The sequence below is a fragment of the Anabas testudineus genome, chromosome 6 (assembly GCF_900324465.2).
Source record: "Anabas testudineus chromosome 6, fAnaTes1.2, whole genome shotgun sequence".
NCBI lineage: Eukaryota > Metazoa > Chordata > Actinopteri > Anabantiformes > Anabantidae > Anabas > Anabas testudineus.
The window spans coordinates 8576402-8600469 of record NC_046615.1 but is presented as its reverse complement, the minus strand read 5'-3'; the positions used below and the strand labels follow the sequence as shown (position 1 = coordinate 8600469).

The window sequence follows — 24068 nt, the reverse complement described above, 5'->3', positions numbered from 1 at the left end:
ATATGTTGGATGTATGGACAACTGTACTGTACTATAAATGGATTATCATTCATAAATCACATAGAATATGTTGTTTTCCTAAAGTTTTGCTCACAAAAGGAGCAGATTCTTGCTTTCCAACCTCCGCCGTCCTCTGAACCCTTCTGAATCTCAAACACTGTAACCTCATCACCTCACTAACCGTGGCGCCACACCAGTATGTCTTACGAATTTTATCTGGCTGAGACCTGCATCCATACTTTTAAAAAGTGCTCCATGAATCTAAGCGATTAAGGCGAGGATGTAAATGGAGAGGGTGAGCTCTGTGGTCGGCGTAGTGGGAGCTGTGCACGTCTGCAGCCAGCTGCACCTGTCCTAAAGGAGTGCGACCTGCATGGGGCCCCAAGGTGGAGCTCAGCCAAGGGGCAGCAGGAGAGGACGGTAAGGAAGAGAAGCTAAGTGCAGGTTGGGCTGAATGTGATTCCCCTGAGAATCTCTCCCTCCGTGTGCTAACGCTATAAATAACTTTTATTAGGTTTAAGTGGAATTAGCGAAGACGTTCGTCGTCAGCATGCTCACAGATATACAGACACACACTTACTGACATGAGGGGAAGCAGGACTGGAGAGTGTTAAGATAATACAGCCTTGCACACAAGTGCATGCACAACAATATTAAAATACATGAATTCTTCATTTATTAATTTTGCATATTTGTATATTTCTAAGAAACCACTCTTGACAGCTGGCCAGTCCTTTAAATGAATGGTCAAAGACACACAGGCAAATTATGAGGATGTGGCAAGAGGGTCAAGACAATGTAGCTAAAACCTTATCTCCTGTACTTGGTGTCTCTGCTTCACTGTGTTCCAAGTTGATATCTAACATTAAGCTGTCATTAAGTAGGAATAAACTAAATAACCCAAAGAAATGAAGTAAGAAAATGTAAACTTTATTGCAACTTTGTCATTCTAAGTTCTCTGATTTACAGAAAAGGAAAACACTTGTAATGGCACAGTCATCGTAATATGTACATTGCTGATACCGCAATAATCCAGACACTTGTTGCGTGTTGTCCAGATTTAAGAGTGGCATATTAAGGCACATGACATGCTCAGTCTGTCGAGGGAGGGAATAACATCTCAAAGCTTTTCCTGAAACTTATACGTGAGCAGACCACAGCATTCCATAAAGGCATTAGAACAGGAGCCATAAAAGCTCCTCACACGAAGGACTCGGTTGGGAAATCACAGTTTGTCCATTGTACATTCAGCTCCAGGAGAGATTAAGACGTTGACGTGTTCACAACATTCTGTGTTGTACTAAGACATGGTGATTCGATAAGCTTCAGTAGACCTGAGTGTTTGAGTCGATACAGTAAACTTATATCAAAGTTACACAGTCAATTTAGTGGTAAAGCATTCGCTAAGTTTTCAGAGTGTGTATCGTCACTGCTGGACACTTAAGATTGTCTTGAAGAACTAATCAATAACAAGCACTAGCAAAAAGCACTATTGTCTAACTCAGTGAGCAACCGATCATGATGCAAAGGTCGTTGCATTTCTTCATGAACTGACTGAACATAATCAGGGTAAAATAAATGTAATTACACAGTTCATATCGAGTTGCCACTGCACTACTGTTACTTTACACATCAACACTTCAGGTAAATCCAAGACGCCTGCAATAGATATTTCTAACACATGAGAGCACGTTATTTATGTGTTGTTGGGATCTGAAGAACTTTTCCCCACAATAATTTGGCATCTTGGGAAATATAATTAATTTCTGTCATATAGTTCAGCACAAAACTGCTCATAAAAACACAAAGTGTTGTTTTTACACTTTGGTTTATTTACAGATTACTTCTTAAAACAGTGAGGTTTACTTGTGCTGGTAGTCAGAGTTTGTTATATTTATTTGGACCAGGTTAATTGTTTCCCTGCTGCCGCTCTGTAGTTTTCTCATCAAACTCTGCAAGCAAGTAAGTTTATTCCCCATGATGCCAGTCGATTTATTTAACATCTCCTCTCCACTGTTGACGTCTTATAAACAAAGCTTTCCTTCTTTTCGTTTGGCATGTGAAAGATCATCATCAACACAGCATTAAAAGAAATTTGTTTTTTAAAAAAAGAGCAGAGAGCAGTCGATTGAAAAGCCCTTACTACAGCAGGTTAGGATATAAAATCTAATCTAAATTAAAAAATAGCCAGAGTTGCAATGTCAGTTTCTTGGACTCAAGGTTATCTGGCCTACAGTACTAATGGACATTCAGATGTGTCCAACGGAGTGGTGTGATGATTAATGATTTAAGGTAAACTATGCAGGAAATAAGTGCTAAGGGGTGACAGGTTGTTGTGTGTGTTGACTCTGCAATGCAGTGAAAACCATAACTTGAGGTACGTTCATAAAACACCAGCCCTTTGGCCTGATAAGTTCAAGTAGAAGCCTTCCCGATGAGCAAGATATATGGTACAATGGTTTGTCATCTCCGTATGAAGTTTTCTGTGAGCTCTTTTCCATCCGATAAGCACTTCCCCTTCGAAAAAAAGCCATTTAAAACATCTTCCTTTGTCGCTCTTTATCGTCATTTGGTCTTCTTGAGAGATTCAGATTCTTTTTTTTAAGCAAACAAAGGTCTTGCTTTGTTCCGACAGAGCCAGCAGCAACTACAAAATTGAAGACTGTAGAAATTCAGTATGTAAACACACACAGATTTCTCTGAAAGTTGCATACGAAGTATAATAGATGAAAAAGTCCAGAAACAAATCAGCCAAGAGGTAAAACCGATTAACATTCTTTAAAAAAGGAAGAAAAAAATGTCACAAAGGAAAAAAAAAAACACTTTCGAACTGTAAAGTGCAGGTATAAAAAAAAAAAAGTTGTTATCTCAAGACAGAGCCTTGAGACAGGGTCAATGGTCTTTAATGGAAAAGTGCAAGTTAAAAACAGCACAAGTATTAAAAAAAAGAAAAAAAGAATTAGATTCAAAAACAGTAACAGTAAGTCAAGTGACTCCGTCGATCGACCATGTGACTCAGCTTCTCCGTAAGAAAACAGCCACCTCCTCCAAGGCCACAGGGTAGTCCTGCAAGAACGTCCCCCCGTCGAACACCTGAGCGTTCTGGCTGTCGTGCCACTGGAAGCCCCCGTCAGGTAAATAAATATCCCTCTGCACTGCCCCCTTCTCCACCACTGGTGCCACCAGGACCTGGACACACACACACACACACACACACACATGCACACATCAGTTTGGTGAAACAAATTCAGACATTGTACACTTGAGTAGCGTGACACGAGGTCACAGCTGGGGCTGATTCATACACTATTTGGTGCCAAGTGTATTTGATGCTGAAAGAAGGAACTCAGTCCCCTCCCAGCAGGAGCATCAAGTCACCTCGTCTCCAATGAGGAACTGGTCATCGATGTTGAATGTCATGGGGTCACTGGGACTGAGCCACCAAATGGGCCGGTAGATGGGGTTTCCCGTGAGCCGCCACTCCTCTGCATACTTCTCTATCAGCGGGACCACATCCCTCTGGTGCTTGGCTATGTAGATCTGACTTAGGTTCAGCACCTTTGGGCCACCAAAAGAGAGAGAGAAGAACAGAAGCATAGTGAGGATTACAGAGAAAAATAGTTCCATGTCATTAAAAAAGTTAACTCCTGGAGAAGCTTAGTGCCTTTTTGTACAGTTGCATTTTCATTCAGGGCCATTTCATTAATAATAGCAATGTAGTGCAGCTAAGAAATTGAAAGCAGCCACTTTCCCCAAATTAAATCACCTTCCACGAGGATTTTAGGACAAGAATAGCATTGACAATGAGGTCTGCTAAAGACATTTGTGCCATCTCTGCACCCAGACGGAGCTTAAAAGCAGCCCATTGTCCACAGTGTCCAAGTCTTTCTCCTGTCTCCCTGTGGCCAAACTGCTGTAGCATTCCTGAAAGGGTCACATCCTCTCCAGTGTCCCATGACAAAAACAAAACTTGACCGCATCTATAAAAAAATGTATTTTTATGAGTTGGGATTGAGAACATTTGTAGGAATGAGCTTGAAGTCACAGCTTGGGGTTTGAGAGGATATTTCTCTAATTGAGAGGCCAGGCATGTGTGTGGGTTTGAGGTTTTTATTGCTATTCGATTCCAGCGCAGTAGCTGCTGTGACCTGTCTATGACTGGAGTCTCACACATTCTGCAAGTAAAGGTGCACCCCATTTAAACTACAGCAGATTGCCAGTAAAACAGAGTCGTCAACAATAGAGTGGGCTTTTCTCAGTCTCACGTATCCCGACTTGTACATCAATACAGCAAGATGCAAGAACCCTAAATGGAAAACATTGGTGCTGTCAAATGTTTAGCTGTCCAAAGGGCCTTTATTTTTTTATCTTTGTCACGCAGCATAAGTCACAAGCAATTTATTTAGCTGCCTCTGTCCTCCCTTAGTGGAAAAAAAAAAGCAGCTGATCATTCCCGCTCGTGTTACACTTGTCAATTAGGCTGCGCATGGAAATCTTAATTGCAACAATAAAGTATTTTTCCAAGACTTGTCCTCAAATTCATTATCATTCCTGCTGAAGTGGCTCTCACAAGTGAGAGTGAGCCATAAATCTAGAGGAAGGATTGTAATTCAGAACAGATGGACTTAACCACAGGTGATGTTGGGAGGGGGCCAAGCTATCGCGCCTATTGAGGGAAGAATTAAAGGGCAAGAGAGGGAAAAATAGTCGCCACTGGTTTGAGAATCACCAAAATGCTTTTCTGTGCAGGAACCTGAGCTGTGGCACAGCATGTCAAAGGTATCAATATCTGTCACTGGACTCTCTGAGACTGTAGGCTTTGTTTTCTTGCTGTGCGTGGTGATTGATACATCCCTGATCTCCTGCAGAGAGTGATGAGGTTGTGCACCGGCTCTACCGCTAAGGTTCTGAGTTTTGATATGCCAGGTCCCAGCAGTGCTCATGCACCTCGGGGTCACAGACATGGTGGGAACTTCTTGGCACTGACCCCTCAAAACGGAGCCGAGTGAGCTGGGTCACTCAGTTCTTCGCTCTCCTGCCTCTTCATGAGCAATCTCAACGTCTGTGCAGGAAGGAAGGATAATCTCCTATTCTAACTGGAAGCGTTCACGCATCACTTCACTTGATCTCTCCATTAGAAATCTTCAAGAGTGAAAACCTTTTTATAAAGTCTAAAAAAAGAGTGTGAACCCACTATTTTGTCACTTTTGTAGTTATATTTAATGTGGATAATGGAGCTGACACCGCTTGTGACAACTGCCTAGGTCTCATGGTGCAGGATGTGTGTTGAAGTGGAAATTAATATTTTAAGGTGCTCTGACAGGTTTGTAATGTGTTTCTAGTTGAACTGGTTGCATACCCGGCCCTCGCCGCAGACCCAGGGTGGCGTGTGGAAGCTGATAACTGGGAGAAAAGCTGTAATTTCCAACCAACGGATGAACAGTTCCTCATCTGTGACCAATTCTCCAGACAGGGAGCCACCTGAAGAGAGGTAAGATACTGGTAAGAGTCTTTAAACTTCTATTCTTCCTTGAGCTGTTAAAACTATCCTGGAGAAGAACTGTGTGAGCTGTGTACTGGAACTGGTACATGTTAATTACTTTTCTGCCAGTTCACATGAACACAATAATAAAAACAGACACAATATGACAAACCTCATACATTCATATGTATTTATACATTGATTCTGTCTGTTTTGCTTTTTACAAGAAATACGCGTAATTCTTGAGTCAGAAAACTAAAGATCAGATGTGTTCGTCTGAAGAGTAAAGAGTTCTGGAGGTGATCTATAGGGTGTGTTATTACCTACTGCATCAGGAATGAGGAAATTGTATCCCAGCAGAGTGTGGTGCAGCAGGGAGGGAATGATTCCCTTCAGTCCCATTGGGCTCCAGTCAGACTGCAGGCGGGTCATCCTCACAAACAGAGGCTTGTGGCTTGACCTGACACACGAATAGACTCTGAATAAGCCTGAACTAAAAATCTGATTTACAGGAAAATTCAATCATAAAATGTAATAAATTCATCTTCTCAAATGGGAGTTTTCTAGTCATGTGGAAATTTGCTTGTCGAGGATGCTCCAGAGCCTTACCGTGTCCCTGCTGTCATGATGGTGGAGTTTCCTATCCTGGTGCCCAGATCAGCCAACAGGCTGATGTACTTGTCCCCGCCCAGAGCCTGTGGAGGCCGCAGGGCCTGTTCCTCAAACAGATTCCCCTCGCCCCCCTCTAGCACGATGTACTCCATTCCCAAGTGGCTATGCAGGGATCCCACTCTGTCTAGGAACCAGCTCACTGCTGCTGGGTTGGTGATGTTCAGCTTTACACAGAACTTTCCCCTCCAGTGGCTCATTACAGGGATCTGCGGGCGAGAAGAAACTATAAAGCCGAGTGTTCTTATGGAATATGTTTTCTGTGAATGGCTTAGTCTCAGTGGGGACTTTACTACAAAATGAAACTGAAGGTAGATGTTAAAACGTGTTCTACTGCGAACGTAGCATCAAGTAAATCACGGGATCATGAATAAACAGCAATCAGGTCTCACCAGCTGTCCCTGAGGGGCTGAGGGGAGACTGAGCCAATGAGCCTGGGTGCCATCCACAAGGGAGGTGTGGAACTGCGTGGTGTCCACACCCAGGAAAGGGGACAGGGTGATGGAAATGTTAAGAAGCTTGACAAGTGGAAGGTCCCTGGTCAGTCTCTTGGACATCCCCCTTTTCCTGTTGTTGAGGTAGTGATGGTCCTGCGGACAGACAGAAACATACACTGTACTATAACTGCTTATGTACTGTTTATGTGACTTACTGCTGTTTCGTAAACTCGTAGCTGTGACAATGTGACCTCTGATCATTTCACATACATAATCCTTTGGAATTTAGATGTTAACGTCTAACGCAGATTTCAAATTACATAACATGGGTCAAACCCTCTTAAGAAAATAAAAGCTGACCCCAAGTATTGAGATTATGGTGGAAGAAAAGGGTAGATTAGCATATATTACAACACTTTGCCCAAGGGGATCAGTAACGCTGTATATAACGTATGCCACTGCATACTATGTGATAGATTGAATAATTGACAGAACACTAGACAATGACACAAAAATCTCAGGCTTGCTACTGTTTTTTTTTTTTTTACTTTAAGCTGTATTATAAAGTGTCTCATTTAATAACACATTCAAATCTAATAGCTTTAGTTTTAATAGCTATTAATTAAAAAAATCTAAATTGATAGGCTACATTTTATAATGCCTGCAAATAATTTTAAGCCAAAGTGGAAACTGGAAAAGAAAGGTGATCCTGATAATTTATGAATACTACTAAAGTGAGAGAGCAAAAGAAAGATATACTGTAGTTTGGAGGCAAAAGGCAAAGAGGATCATTATTGCCAGTCAAACTTCTGTAGAACCTCACACTCAGTGTTCAGCCAGTCTCCATGTGGCACTGTCTTTGGTCTTTGTGGTAGTTATTGAGTAGGAGTGGGCAAAGTAGAGTGTTCAATTTGTTTGACGTATCAAAGATAAAGAGATAAAGGGGTTAAAAATGAGCATTAACAACTGTCTCTTGTGACATGGTCAAACTTGATGTCTCTGATGGACTGTTTATGCAAAACGCCTGTATCCTGTTCTGTTGCGGGGTCCGGGTCAGATCACAGCAGCACACGGGCGTCAGGATCACCTGCTCAGGTTATCCTTGGCTATGATCCCTGCGAATCTCAACACACCCAATTCTTCGCCATCCAGCAGTGACACCACACTCACGGCAACCTGAGATGTGCTAGAGACTCACTGTTTGCCTTCTCTCAGCTATATTTGTTTTGTAATGGAATATCACGATGGAATATCATGGTATTGACATAGATCCACTTGACTGTGGGGGTCTTGTTTCCAGGCAGTTCCCAACAGCACTCAAGGATAGTAACTGGATAAATAGTACAGTAATAGAAAGTACTGCCATTAGGAAAATATCATGGGCCTTTTTGTATAATACAAACACACCATCCATCTATGGATGAGATCTTCGCTAAATAAAACTAGCATATCTGCATGTATATGTACTTTGCAGGTGTGATGCACAGTCTGAGAAACACATTTTGAACACAACAAGCACTGAACTGTTTTTTTTTTTTTCTACATCTAACATTTCGGTGAACCTGTCCTCCCTCCTTTGTTCCTCGCCTGTCTCCAGCATTCTGGAGATCCACTTAAGCAAAGTCTTTCATCTCCGTCCCTGACCAGTTTTAAACCTCTGACCGGTGAACCCCTCGTCAGCCTCACGGCACAGACGGATTATGAGAGTCTAAAGCTGCACAGGGTGCAAGAATTGGCTGACAGAAGGGAGTCTGACCATGAAAACGTCCAGCAAATCAGATATGCACTGTAGAGGGCTACCATGAGGACAGAGTCACAGGACAACAGTTTTTTGTGTTTCTTTGAAGTAAGATGCCATTTATCTCCCTGCTCATTAAAAGTGTCAGTTGATCGTAAATCTAATCAGGTTTTCTACACATTTTAACTCTAAAAGAATAATAAATAATAACTAAGGGTGCTTTTTATTCATTTTAACTTTGACTGTTGGTTGTTTAGTCAATAAATACTGAGAAGAGGAATAATGCAAGAAGGGAAAATCAATGAGAATAAATGGAGCATCAGGTATAGTGAGTGAGAGAGAGTTGAATTTACTTTGAGAGGACTGCTACTGATAAAATCAGCCAGTGTTAACTTTTGTCACCTTGGAGGCTCAACAGCTGACTGTAGTGGAACAACTTTATCAGTAGCTACAAGGTTCGTGCTGAATTTAGGTTTTTGCTGTCACTTTTGTGTCATCTCCACTGGTCTTCAGGGAGCCAGTAAAAAACATTTGAGGATTTGACTGTGCATTGTTACGGTCTGACTTGTCCATTCTTTCTGTGAGCGTAACTAAAACTCTTGTGCACATATGACGACACTACAAACCAAATACAAACCATATCAGAGAGGAGGGCGGTGGAATGTTCATTGAGGCTGATGACTCCCTCCCCCAGCTGGTGTCTCTTCAGACGATTAGAAAAGATCCTCAGCTCCCTCTCCAACTTCTGCCCCGAATCCACGCTGGCGAGCAGCTTCCAGAACGGCAGCCTTTAGGACACACAGAGCAATCATACAGGACCGGTGTATACATTTTACTTTATGATTATCATTATTATTATTATGATGATGAACTAACCCCAGTGCTTTCATGTTGGGCAGCTCCCTGTTGTGCTGGGAGAGCTGTTGTATTGCTTCCTGGTGAGCAGCTTTCACATTGTAGGCCACACACACAGTGTACTGCAGAGGGAGACGCTCCATACTGGGCAGTGACTGCAGGCAGAACTGATGTCTGCTGTCCACCCCCAGCTGCACAGGGATATCAGGAGATACAAGAACCGCGACACCTGCATCGTAGGAAACAGACAGGAAATTATAGGTTAAATTCATTCTGTACATAACTCTTTAATAGTTGATTTTGTTTCACAAATGTTTCACCGCAAACAGATCTTGACGTAAAGCAGTAAAATCTGGTTCAACTTTAAGACAGCACACTGCAGATTCTTCTTATGTGACATAGTGCGTGAGTGTTACTGAGACCGGTATGAGCGTGACGGATGGTGTGTGTTGCGGGAGGTGGAGTGTAGGCTGTGTCAGCTGATATTGCTCCACTTAGATGTGAGAAAAGCGCTCCTTAGAATGAGATATAGCAGTATGCGGTTGGATGAGTTTACCATGTGACTGCTGGCAGCTTCTGAGTAGGTAGCTCACACGGCGCACCAATTATGGAAGAGGAATAATTAGAATTATTATGTATTTGTTTGTTTTCTTTTAAGTTTGATCCACAACAAAATAATCCACAATAAAAGCCTCCTAAAATATTTGGTTTATTTCAATTTGTTTCCTCTATGCAACAAAACCACTTCAGAAACAAAACAAGTGATTGTGACAACAAAACAATGACCACCTCAGCTCTCCCCCGTAAAAAACCTTTTTCCCCCACTGTGCTCGTATACAGGTTTTCCGGGGCCGTGTGAAAAGATAAGATTATGTGAAGCGGATAATTGTCTCCACAGATGTAGCTGCCCTGCAAGGAATGCCTCTTCCCTCTCAGGTTACCCCCACCCCCACCCCCACCACTTCTCAACCCGTCCTGATTCCCACCTCTCTCCCAGCTAGCTGTCTTCCTCTCCTCTCGGCTCTGCTGTCCTATCTCGGGTCAGCAGAACCACAGAACCGCTGTCGACTGGAGCCTTCAACCCACACTCTGAACCCTGGTTTCTCTCTTGCATTTCTGCACAATTTTCTCAAATCAGACAAACTAGGATTTGGGATTTGGAACTAATCAATGAGCAGATTAGGGTGCAAGACCTGTTTCCAAAGTAAGGCGGACAGTTTGAGAACCTGGGCTGAGAGCTTGGCTCACTTCAGCAACCCTCTCTAGTTTCAATGAGCTTACTGTTCTCATGAAGGGAAAGACCAGGAGCATGCAGGATACTCATGTACCAGTTTATAATCAGATTAATAGCTTCAGAGATCAGTATTCAAGTACTGCATAAGCCCAGTGAAGAGCATTCAAGCTCAAGGTAACTCTCACGTGTTAGCAATGGATAATGTCAAAGATATACTAGTAACACCTCAGCTGCCTCTCACAAGGTATTACTTCACTGCCCAGCGACTTGTTACGGGGTCATAAATGGAAGATAAATGCAGATTTCTGCTTAGAAAACACAATGATGCGTGCAAAGCCAGGCAAAGGAGTAGAAAAAGTGTGCACGTACAGTGGAATAGAAAATGGGACAGTGGAGCTTTATGGAAGGATGGAAGTGGAATGCAGGCAGTGGAAACAGAGGTGACCGGAGAACACGGTACATCAAGCGGTCTCGTAGAACGATGTGCAGATGCATCGGGCGCAAATCAAATTGCACACAGGATGGAAAGTGGAATTTAAGTTAGCGAGCATAACTTCTTGGCTCATGTTTAAATTTGATGGGAAACAACAGTGCAGAACCTCAAAGAAATGAACTGATCTGCTCCAAAACAACAGTAATTTTTTATTCCATTCTTGACTAAACAGTAGATTTAAAAGTTACAGTATTATATTAAATCCAGTCTGATGCGTTTAAACGGTTCTGCTCAAAGCTCTTCTCTTAAAGCACTATGCCTTTTAGTACGGGGGAACTCTGAGAGACCCTGTTTCACGTCTTTATCTGAAAATCACCTGCAGATGCATATGCCAGACAGGAGCAGGATCAGTAAGTGTTATTTAAAGAAAGTGAAGCTGGTTATAAGCCTTGGGTTACAGCCAAGATGGGGTGCCCAGGAGTTGAAGGGAAAGTGAGGGTGGATCATATTTATAGAACAATTCCTTAAACACTCCAAGCTTCCCCCGAAATATTTTCCACTTGCTCTCAAACATGAAATTACACGCCTGACCGAACAAATCCTCACCTTCACAGCAGCAGATAGGCAAGTGTAAAAGTGACTGAACTATACCGAGATCTGACACACACATGCACCAAATCAAGCGGCCTCGCCACACGTCAACAGAAAAACAAAGCGGGACGTCTGCGACCATAAAGATTCGGCACTTCCTCCAGCTCAACATTCTGAGGTTTTAGTGGAGGCGAGTCCGTGCAGCTTCTGAGGGGTCAGGAAGGTTTTAATGTGGTGTCTAGACCCGCGGAGAGTGGCTGGTCTGTCGGAAAACACAGTGGCCTGACTCCCCGCTGCTGTGGACCAGATGGGCCGCACTCTTTTATGACACCTGTGCAAGCTTTCAGACCTGACTGGGGTTATAAAAACATGCATTCAAACACTGACTCTGTGTGTGTGTGTGTGTGTGTGTGTGTGTGTGTTCAGGCATGTATTTCCTTAACAATGGAAACTTAGTTTCTGTGCCCAACCTCAAGAAATTGATGGCCACAAAACTGGGATCTTGCCATGGCAGTAAATTTCCAATCCCATTTATTGAAAAAATAATGAAACACTAAAGAGACTTGCTCTGCTCTATTCCTATCATCAATCAGTTTTATTGTTTCTAGTGTGAGACGCTGTGTTCTGTGTCCTTATGACTGTCAATAGATCAGAAGATCCCGCTAAAATACCGTGACGTCATGTAAAATTCTTTTCTTTTCCATTTTCTTTTAGTCCAGTCTCAGCTGGTGGAGTTCGAGTAGTTCAACGTTTTGATTAAATTCACATACAGAAATGCTCCCTATTAAAGCTATATCAGCATCCAAGAGAGCAAACATTCGCTACTATCTCCTGCTGCCCCATGACGGAAAGTATTAGGTAGCAGATCGACTGTGGAAAATCTTATGGGATGACTGTCATACAGTAGCCATCTCATGCAAAGGATGACAACTTGTTTTTAACAAAGCTTCAGTTGGCTAAGAGAGTCATTCTCCAAGTGTTTCACCTCTTACTTGTCCAGGGAGAGTCGAGGTTTCAGGGCAGCTGCCCAGTGACCTCTAGGTGACCTATTGAGCAACACAGGGAAGTGTTTTGGGGGCAGCTTGTTTTCCTCCTATGTACAAACTGAATATTTCAAGCATTTATATCTCTGTAAACGTGAGTCAGTAATCTAGGGTTGGCTAAAAAAAAACAAACAAACAAACAAAAAAAACCCTGTAGTTTGAGTTGGATTAGTTTTTTTTGTTGTGGCTTAATTCCTCCGCTACTGGTTGCAATATCATATATGATTGAAATGTTTTTACTTTATTGTCATCATCTGTGTTATTACACAGCTCTGTTTTATCAAAAGAAGCCCCACCATGTATCATTAGAGATCAGTATCTGAAAGAAGAAATCTGAAGTCATGACAGCTACATAACTTTCATCCATATCTGTCTGTTGTGCTTGGATGGTTTCTTCTAAGAGACCAAACAAAGGAGCAGGAGCAGTAAAGTATTATTTCTTTGGATCCCACATGGAAAGATTGAGTCAGAGATAGGAATAAAGACTAAGAGGTAGTGTGGCCAAGGGGAATAGAATTACATAAAAATGAAAGATGGGGAGACCATAAACAAGAGAAAGATGTCATGTGCACAGACAGTATGTACATAGTATATAGAGTATACAGTGTGTAGAGTAACTGTGTGTGTGTGTGTGTGTGTATAATGTGGTTTAATGTCTTAAGACATTGCGTCCAAGCGTATGACTTTTGCAGACGTTATATCTGATTCTAATATTATATGAAGAAACAGTGGATAAATAATTTTTAATGGCTGTAGACTGAACTTTAGAAAGTGAGGTGTTGGCAAAGTTAAGGAGGCCGCACTCATTTCACAGCCTGATGTGAAAACAGTGTTTTAATAACTGGTTGAACCACCTTTGGCAGGAATAAGCTCAAACAAGCGCTTCCTATAGTCGTGTCTCAGACCTGTGCAGTTCTATTTAGGTCATTTCACAGCATCTCTATTCAGTTGACTGACAGGTGTATTTCAATATTCTGGATGGACAGAACACAACTGCACCCATGGATGCACTTCTCTATAAAATGTGCAAATCATATCCTCAGAATCTCAGGCTGAATAGATACACCTTATATTTGAATGCAGGATGTGGCCTCCTTCACGTCTAATCTGTCCCTAGAAGCCCGGTTGTTTTTGTATGGTCAAAGACAGGTGGGGGTGTGACAAGTTCCTCCAGCTGGACTCTGCTCTCAAATGTCACTCTATTGCACTGTTGCTTATATCTTTTCTCCTGTCTGTGTCTTTGTCACTGTTCTGTCTTCTTCCCTTAGCTACTCTTTGTGTTCTTGATCTTTTATTTTTAATATCGACTGCTGCAATACAGGATGCCATCTTTGGTCTCCTCTGTCGCTCTGTATTTCAGTCTGTCTGTCTTGCTCTTTAACCGTCCCCAGGAGACGTCTCAGGTTAGTAACATCAGTCACAGTCCATATTACCAGCCGCATGTATAATGCACTCCTTTGACTAAGTGGGGGTGGTGAAGACAGGCCCCTTGCACACACCACGCCTCATATGTACAATACAATAGAAATATTGCAAATGGTCGGTGGGTTCACACAGCTGCACAGACTAGAATTACATTTAGACTATAATATGAGTGTTTCCCTTGAAGCAGATTGCCACTACATTAATTACATATAAATGCTACTAAAAGTGATCAAGACGTGGTGACTGTACTTTTTTATGACCACTGGAAAGCTGCCTTTGTGGAATCTGTTTTTTGGGCAAAACAAACCGAATTGACACTCTGTCCAGGAGACGTGCACCAGTTTTCTCCCATGAACTGTCTTAGTGAAGTAAAATTGTGATTTTAGTGAGAGCAGGTACAAAATACCATCATTGAATTACAAGTGTGTAATGCACAGAGTATACTTTTAGTATGTCTTTGTGATATGATAGCAGCTAACTTGAAATCATAATTAAAATTAGATTTTTGTTTTTACGGAACAGTGCCAACCATAAAAGTAGGGTTAGGATTCAGCAACAGCTGAAATTCAAAGCAGCTTTTCCACATCAGAAAACCAATATTATAGATTGAGACGTGGCATTGCATGTACTATTTTAAGTTGAATTAACTTTTCTAAATTGAATCATCCCTGTTTTACTTGGAAATGCAACATTTATTTCTGGTTGGAATTATTAGTCTACGGTTAAAAATTTGCAGCATTTCTTTTAAAAAGTCATTCTGTAATTGATTTTCGGTGCTGTGTTCAATTAGATTTGGTCGGTTTAAATGCAAAAACAATAAAGCTTCCATGCCAAAACTAGAAACAAATCAATAATATGATTCAACCTTCACACAGTTGCATAAACTCACATTTTCCCATAATGATCTTGTTTACTATCCACACATAACTGAGGATGTTTTTTCCATAACAGCTGCTTTAATTGTTTCCTGTCTCACCACAACAATAACAGAGCTATGACTCTGCCACATCATTCTGTTCACTGCAGCAGAAGTCATATTTGTACTTTAAAATATGATGTTTGACACGACACTTTTATTGGACTTGTGCTAAACAAACAAGACAATGACAAACACAGCTGCATTTGCATAATAAACCAAAGCCAACCAGCGTGATGTGTGTATACTACTCATGTGATTCGTTTTCAGCAGACTTGTGCTGCTTGTATAAGATTTCACGGTTAGTCAAGGTTATCTGTGCATCTAATGTGCATAATTGCGAGGTACATTTCCAGTTTCCAGTCAGTTTTAGAGATGGTCTTGACACTAAACACTTTTTCTAAACTATATTTCTAAGTGGGAAAGTAGGCAAGTTTCAATAAAATGTTTTGAAGCTCTCTTTGAGGTCAGATGTGAACATATCTAAGAGCCAAACAAATCCTTGAACAAGATATCATGTTAAATATACCCTTAATGCTCCAATAGGCATCTCTGTCATTGCGGAGCATCAGTTTGCTATGTTTGGGACTATGTACAGTATGTGTCTGTGTGTGGTTACTTGGCAACATTCAAACAGTTGTTCTCATCTCATCTGTGTGTGTGTGTGTGTGTGTATTTTAACTCTGTGCAAAGCTAAACAGAGAAACAAAGGGTTACAGGGTGCTGTTAATTACTGCGGTCTTCTCACAAGGTGGAAAAGGGATTTAAGTCATGTGCGCCTTGTTAAGCCTGCCACTGTGTTACGTAAGATCCCAAAATGTGCATGGGTGCATGTGCGTGTAAATGTGTGCATTCGTTTCTCCCAGTATGTGAATGAAAGTGTCTGAGGCATAATAGGTTTGAATGACCTCACTGGCTGACTTGACACTCTTTCCCCTCACGCACTGACACACACTAACATCACATTCATCAGTAAAAACACACATGCGTCCCTTCTTGTGTTGTTGTTATAAATTATAATCTAACACTCATGTAAAGATGGGTTAGTTCGAACAGCGGCTCGGTGAGAAAAGCTGCACACAGAGAGAACTTGAGATCGAAGTCCCTAAGGTTAATTCTATACTTGCTCCCACACACAAAACCCACACCGCAAACGTTCCTCATCAGTCATATTAACCATTCACATCCGCCAGTGGCCCCTGCCTTCCCCCTTTTGCCCCCAGGATAAAATCTAACACCCCCAAAAATAACCTGGTGAGTTATAAGAGTCAGCAGGGCCCTCATCCAGCGTGGCCTTTTAATAGAAACAAAAGGCAATTACCCCGGTATCCCTAAGAGTTAATTTAAGACGCTAAAGGTGGTTTGCTTCCCATTGTAGTCTAATCTCTAAATTAATAAACTGAGATGCCACAGACAGTGTTGTGTTACGCTCTATTTGTGAGTGAGCCATCCCATCCAGGCTGTGGTGGGTGCTTTGGTGATGCCAGTTGCGGAGGGTGGTTGGGCCATTTTTCTCTGCTCAAAAGCAGACAAACATGAGCCTGAGGGGTGGGGTGGGGTAGGGGGTTGTAAGAAAACACAACAACATCCGCAGGGCTTCCCTCGCACCCTGGGATTCACGCCACACATCATACTTGCTGATGTGGGGTCAGATTTCCTGAGCCCTTGTGCGAACACTACACTAACAGCAAGTGTGGCAAAAAAAAATAAAAATAAAAAGTTGAGCCTTTGACATTACAAAGATTTGAAGGCCTTTCTTCCTGTAACAGAACCAGGTGTGAATACACATGACTCTACTTTTATAAGAGAAAGAAAGAAAAGTCTCTGTTTACAGGAATAAAACTGATAAAATGATGAATCCCACCAATGAGCTCTTACCTGATGAGCCCAGGAAATAGCGTTCCAGCACAGATCCGAAACCAGAGGGATTGTCCTTCAGATCACTGACGACGAAGGGCTGCATGGTGGCGTTTTGATCGTTGATGGGCCACGTCTGACCCCGGACGCTGGCACCGCCGTACCAGGACACGTTGGTCATGGAGAAGCAGTCCTGAAGGGATACACAAGTGCAATCACACCCACCCACCCACCCACACACACACACACATACATAAACAGCAGGAGAAAGACACATAAGGAAAGTAAAGAGATACAGAGCTTAAAGAGTAAAGTTACATGCAGAAATACAACGAGTGTCGTCTCAGAGGAAGTTGTTTTTTCCTCCCTCAGATGCGTCTTTACGCGTGGGAAACTGACGCGCGGACTGGGAGCTCGTTTAGACTTCGCGACAGCAAATCTGAGCCCTGCTGACGAGTTTTGAAACAGGTGCCAAGCGGTCACCTGAGAGGATTTTTGGAAGTTAGAAAATTCCGAGTTTTCTGTGAGCGGTCGCGCCACATGCTCAGGAATGTTCCAGTGGAGACAGATTAACCTCCCCGAGCATCGCAATAGTTAAATGCCTTTGATAATTAAGCTTGGGGGGGAAAGTACAGTAAGCACTGGGCAAAACAACTGGGACGAAGCAGCTTAAACTAGGGATTTAAAAGGGAAACGGATCAGGTAAACACGCAAACATGTATTTATTTTCTGTCTAAAACATCCAGTCTAATAAAATCGAATCAAAATCAAATTAGGAACATTTATTAAACATTGCAGCATTAAAAAAAAACTCCATTCTCTATTTAATTATACACATGGCAAGCTGCAGTTTGTGTTCTGTGTGATTGCACATGGATATGTAATCAAGTAAATCCCAAACAAAACACTCGATCAATTGCTCATCTTGTAATTGAAGCAGGTTTACCCCTTTTCTTACTGTGACCGTGTGACTACAAGTCAAACAATTAGTTGATGTTTCATTTTATGCAGCATCACAATCAAGCACAATTATTTGATTGAATGGAATAAACCACGTTCCTGCACACTGATTTCTCATCTTCATACCATCACAGCTGAGTTTTAGTAAGACACACACAGCGGTAGAAACCCTACCTTCAGCTCCACATGACAATGCACCGGCGCCCAAGTCATACTGTAGCACTCCGTCTGCTTCTCCTCATCCACCTCCAGAGAGATCTTCACCTCTGCCACCGAATCCCACGTATAACAGAACTCGGTTTTGTTCAACCAGCACAGGTTCCTCACGAAGGGAACCTCAATGTCGGGGTTCCCCACGTTCCCGACGTCGATCTCCACATAGGTCTTGTCCTCCGTCAGGGTCTGGATGACCAGCGATTGGGTTCTCCTCTCCCAGATCAGTCCACTAAAAGTCCCCCTGAGGATCCAGTTCTTGTTGGGCTGGTCCACCACTTGCCAGTATATGATCCCGATGGTCATGACAAAGAAGACGGCCACACCGAGACAGGCTATAGCTCCCTTCCACGTCTCGTTCATCTCCTTCAATCCCGTGTCCCATGTTACCTCTGGGATGGGACTGGGGTTCCTGTTTCGAGCGTGGGGCATGTTGTTTTTTTTTTTTTTGGAGACCAGCAAAGAATCAAATAGAGAAAAAGCTGCAGAAATCTCTGTGCGTCAAAAATCTCTGTTGCTTCATCATCTCATGGCGTTTTCAGTGAGGCTACGGGATAATTCAGCCTGCTCTTTATCTTTACACCGTCTACACTGTTGGACTTTTTTTGCGCAATTGTGCCAGCAACAGAGACCTGTCATGTGAAGAAAGCTGTGAGAAAAAAAAAAAATCCCAGCGGGAAAATAAAAACAGTATGAATGAATAAGTGACTTACCACATGCTGCTGCTGATTTAAAAGAGTTGGATTTGTAAATTGCATTGGCTGCAGCGAGCTCGTGAGCAGCCCCAAGCCGGGTTTGGCAGCAATGCCTACGAATAGCTCCTAAGACGCTGTCTTGCTTGCCCTGCACTTTCTGACGTAATGCCGGGTTGTTTCTTCAGAGGAAAGGTAGAGAGAGGGAAATGGGGGATCAGGAGGGTTTGGCAGAGTGTCGGAGCTGCCCGCCGGGCGAGGAGGCCACGGACGGGGTGGAAAGGAGAGACCCCCCATGCGTGCTCGCATCTCTCCGTGCGTAAAGACTGTGGAGACTTGTCATGCGCTGGTTTGGTATAAAGTCCGGGGCGTCGGTTGGTGTTTAACATTTAATTGGAGAGCAAAGTGTGATGTCTGTTTCTGATTTCAAAACCACAAGTACAGGAACGGAATCTTTAATGGGTGTAGTTCCTGTGCTGCCTAGTTTAATAACCACATCTACAGTAGGCTCATAAATCAAACTAGAATGAGACTTGATAATACATTTTCAGACACTGACAATTATTGCATCAGTCGTAGGAATGAGAAGAGATGCGTTGCTTTTGAAGACTTAGTCTGGATCCAGGAACCTGACACTTGAAGTTTTGTTACAAAGCAAGATGAACCACCTGTCATCCAGCAAACATCGGGCTCTTCAGCAAACCACAACTAGAACACACTGCATTAAGGTAAATGTAGTATTTTACTTACTAAACATTAGTGGTAACTTGTTGGCATTTAAACTGCCAACATCCACTGAGCCAGACGTATCATGTCAACACAGTATAACTAGACAACTGTGTGACTCCCTGTTTGATACGAGTTGGTAAGTACAACTAAGTACATTTACTCAATTACTGTACAATTTTGAGGTACTAGTACTGTACTGGAGTATTTCCAGTGTGTTACTTTCAATATTGCACTTCGCTACAAGTATCTGGCCGCTTTAGTTACTTTAGTTCAATTACTAAAAAAATCTTTGTCCTATTTTTCACCTCTGAGACTTTGGATTAGAAGTGTCTATTTTATCAACAGCATCCAATTAAAAGATGTATAAAATACATTATTTTCTTAAAGAAGTGCGTGTACAGAAAACAAGGGAAGACAGAGAGAGAGCACGGCAAAGGTCCCCAGCCAGAACCACATTAGGGACATTGTAGTTATCTAGTATGTGCTGTAATCATTTGACTACCAGGGAGCTCCTGTGTCACCACAGTTTCTTCCGTAACATGGCCATGGCTCTATTGGCATCCAACCGCTTTAACCCCAAAATAAGACATGAGAAATCACAACTCCAACAACATTGTCATGTTTGTATGTTAAGGTCTTTTGCGGTGCTGTGAACCAGATATCCCAAATGTGTTGGCTGACGTACCTTGAATATCAGTTGCCCCTGTCCCTGTTTATGCATTTCAGCCACTCTGATCCATCATGTAACTCTGGCAGGGATAGAGACACTGGATAAGGCTGTGGGAACCTGTGCGAGCACTCCACCCAACTACAAGTGCAGTCAATTTAAAAAATCGCTGAAGAAATCAGTGTGAGACTTTATGATGATTCAGTGCCAAATGTTTAGGTTACAAGAAAGCTAATTATTCAGACATTTTGTTTTTTGCTGGAAACAAAAGTGCATCTATGTGCACATCAACCTGTTTGAGTGTGGAAGACAGAGAGGCTCAGCCAGTTAGTTTGTCATTGACATGTGATGACATGTTTTTCTCACATTAAATGAATGTACACAGTACTCACCTTGCATCTTGGGTACCATATCTGCACAGCTGCGTCACATTTTGCATATAATAGGAGCAAGTTTGTGTGTAGGCTTTTGAAATTCAAGTTCAACATGGGCCTTGTGGCAGCCTGGGTTAGGGGTCAGGCTTATGACATCAACGGAACATCCAGGGGGAGGGTCTAAATTTACACGCCATCCAGATTGCCCCTGACTCCATCCCTTGCGGCTATTAATAGGCATAGGACTGCTGCACGGCATGCACCCGCTCCCTCCGAGAGTGTGAACACGGGACCTGAAAAAACAGTGGAATCTGAACTGTATTGACCACTACCTCTGACCACTCATTTAGTGTTTATGACCAGGGGGTCAGGGTTTAATAAGGTGTGGGGCGAAGGCGCCAATGCTTATTGTTGTACGTGTCAAGTGGACTTCAAGCTGCAAATTCTAAAAACTTAGTTGCACACTTGCACATGTTCACATGTTTCTGTGAACACTGCAAGTACAAGAATAAAAAAAGAAATTTCTCTCCATGAACATACACTCATTGCGAGGTTTCTCTCATTTTGTTGTTTTAATTTGAAGTACTACTGACTCTTGTTGTTTCTAAGAGGACTACGGGCATGCCAGTGGCTTTCTGAAGCTGTACTTAGGCACACTATGTAAGTGATGCACAATTTACAAACTTGTGTGCCAATCCTTGAAGTGGATGTTGAGATATTTCACTGAATAAGGGAAAGTCTTCATTTCTCTGTTTCTCTGTGTCAGCGGGATTAGAGGAAAGGTCATTAGAATTCATTCCCTGGTAACAATGTCTGTACCAGATTTCAAGGCCACCCATGCAGTCATTGTTAATATGTTTCAATGATGCCCCGCCAGCAGACCAACCTAACGAATGATTTTACCATTCACAGAAGCAAGCCAAAAGCATGTCTTAAAAATTGGAATATAAATCTACTGACTTGTTCAGTGAACCCCGAGGCCACTGCCACCGAGTCCCCCCAGTGTATCTATGAAACATCTGCTACAGATTGTCAATGGGGGATGAGAATGATTTTAGAAACAACTGCTGCCAAAAATGATAATTAACTCCCTTGACACAGTTTTGCCTCACCCCTGAGAGTCGTATACAACACACAGAACATGAAGCATTGTAACATTGTAGTCCAAGCTTAGTGTATGAGCCTTGTCTGAAACAACAGATACACCACTGATGAATCGAATGTGGACTCAAAGTTCTCCTACTTGTTACTGTCTGTGTTTTTGATGATGTTGCACTTCATCAGCTTCTCTGTAGCGCTGTGACATGAGACAAGATGCTGCTGCTGCTGATCATATTTGGGCTGATGATTCAAGGCATCAAGATGGTCCATTCATCGTGGAAGGCTAAAGTGGCTTCAGAAAGGAACACTTACTGAGTGGCTCCCATTACATGCAAAACTAACCTCTTCAACTGACAAACTTTTCCATCTTCACATCTGGATCCTCAATTTACCGTTTTTTCTTCTCTACGATATTCAATACCTACAACTTCTCCTCTGGCTGACTGAGAGTGGAGGGGGAAAGTTTCCATGTGGCCCCAGTGTCTGCACTTGGCGGGACAATTCCAGTGTAGACCGAACCGTTTCCGTCTATCCACCTCTGCTGTTAGTACTCTCCCCCCTCCTCTCCCTTTCTGTACTGTCACAGAAACAGCCACTTTCCACTGCCCCAGACCTGAACCTTCATTCCAATTCTCTCTCTTTCTCTCACATGCGATACTGTGTGTGTGTGACCACACACACACACACACACACACACGCATAAAGTGTCTCTAGTTAAGTTAAATTTGTGAATATAACGTCTTGAACTGCAGCTGAGTGTGTCATTTATTTGTGTGCACGCTTACATATGTGTGTGTAAGAGAGAGGCATTGTGTGTGGCATTGTATGCGTGCACATGTTGCATGTCTTTGAGTGTGTGTCACACTGAGTACTGTTGCTAGGCCAGGCAGTTAAGTGGCCAAGTCATTAACCAGAATATAACTTCTGCAGAATTGAACCATGAACATAAAATGCGACATTCATTTTCACGAAGAGGTAATTTAAAAAATAATGGAAGTGGCAGAGATCTCGCTGGCTTTTTTCCCCAGTCACTGGAAAAGTAACATAATTGCAATAATCAAAATTAAAATGACTGTGTATTCTTAGATCAACCAGTGAAAGGAAAACAATATGATTATTTTTTGTTTTCCACAGAAGAGCCCAAATGTATGCATTATCAAAAAGGGTTTAATTACATCTATAAATGGCAGCATTGGACAACAGCGTGAGACCAGACCTTTGGATGAAGGTTGCAGCGGTTCATGTTGCTGGCCCCCTCCACTCCCCCTATATGTGGCCTGGGCTGCACTGGCAGGAGTCTTGCTAAACATTTGCTCCTTGACTGATGAGCGTAGCTACTGCTGCTGCAACCAGAGCGAGCTCCAGGTACTCCAGGTCAAAAGAGGCATAAGGATCCAAAGAAATGTGGAAAACAATCTTGGGCACCAAACACATGTACACACACAAACACCTTTCCTTTAGTGTCTATAAAAGTGATAGATAATCCATCATACGCTTCTCCTCTGAAGCAATTTTAACAAACAAAGCAGAAGAATCATTTTGTGTTATCTGCTGGTGTACTGCAGGGACTTGGTAAAGTAGAGGTACATTAAAAACAACTGATCTCATTACAAGCACATTAAGTGACAATGTGTGCTCAAGGCTGTTCTGAGTTGCACGTGTTCCCCACTTTAGTTTACTTTCAATTTATTTAAACAAATACTTTTATTCGGAATTGATTAATAGGCGAGTGTGGTAATAGTTTTTACAATAATTTGAGTCCTTGTTCGGGGTAATGCTCTCCTATTTCAGAGACCAGGAGCCCCAGTTTGATGCCTGCAATAGAACATTAGAACATGAAGCATATTTACCACTGTGCTTTCTTATAATTAACACTTTTAAATTATTTTTAATCTAATTTACACTGTTGTAATATTAATTGCTGCAGTTTCTCCCTTGCTCCATTCTTGCTGGATACAAGACCTCAGCTGTGGTCTGAGTCTGATTCGGCTTTTCACAATGCACCAAATACAGGCACGACGAGTCAAGCACACACACTGTCTGTGTCTATGAAGCCATGGGCAGAATGAGGCCTGGCAATATCCCGCTTAAATATACGCTGACTTCCCAGGAAAAGACGCTGCCTTGATGGCAGAATGTCTCTCTAGAATTCCAATATATGCTTTTGTGTTAATGCTGCCTTCATACTGTACATAAACAAGTTACCTTTGGATCTAGTGCTGAGAACTCGACTTGTTTTTTGCGCACACCTGATGTATAGCTTCTTCCTTATGTAACAGAGTTTCAGGTTGCATTTCTGGATGCAGCGGCAGACTGTGTTAGGCGACAACGGTTTTCCGAAGTACTCCTGAGCCCATGTGGCTATATTCATCACTGTATCAGCATCATGAAATGTTGCCTGAGGGCTCGAAGGTTCCGCACATATAACAGTGGTTTATTCGCTTGGCCTTTATGTACTGAGATTTCCCTTGAGTCCCTGAATCTTTTCAGGATATTATGGACCGTAGAAGGTGAAAAACCTAAATTATATGCCACCTTCTACAAGAGTATTACTTGAATATTTTATAAACGTTTCAGTCTTCTCGGTTACATAAAGGTTCAACTGAACTGAAAAATCACACTTTAGTTTTTATTGTTGTATAGAAAAAGAGA

At 42.3% G+C, this 24068-nt stretch overlaps 1 protein-coding gene across 1 annotated transcript; it reads right to left on the bottom strand.

The window, feature by feature from the left end:
• Positions 1-914: 914 nt before the first annotated feature.
• Positions 915-18648, bottom strand: si:ch211-236l14.4 (SITS-binding protein). Its single transcript, XM_026364841.1, has 11 exons — positions 18567-18648; positions 17815-18485; positions 16702-16873; positions 9203-9410; positions 8964-9114; positions 6544-6741; positions 6092-6360; positions 5806-5942; positions 5360-5481; positions 3379-3558; positions 915-3189 (listed from the first exon to the last, which is right to left on the bottom strand). The coding sequence occupies exons 2-11, from the start codon at positions 18283-18285 to the stop codon at positions 3016-3018; spliced, it is 2082 nt and encodes a 693-aa protein (XP_026220626.1). The 5' UTR covers positions 18286-18485; positions 18567-18648; the 3' UTR covers positions 915-3015.
• Positions 18649-24068: the final 5420 nt, after the last annotated feature.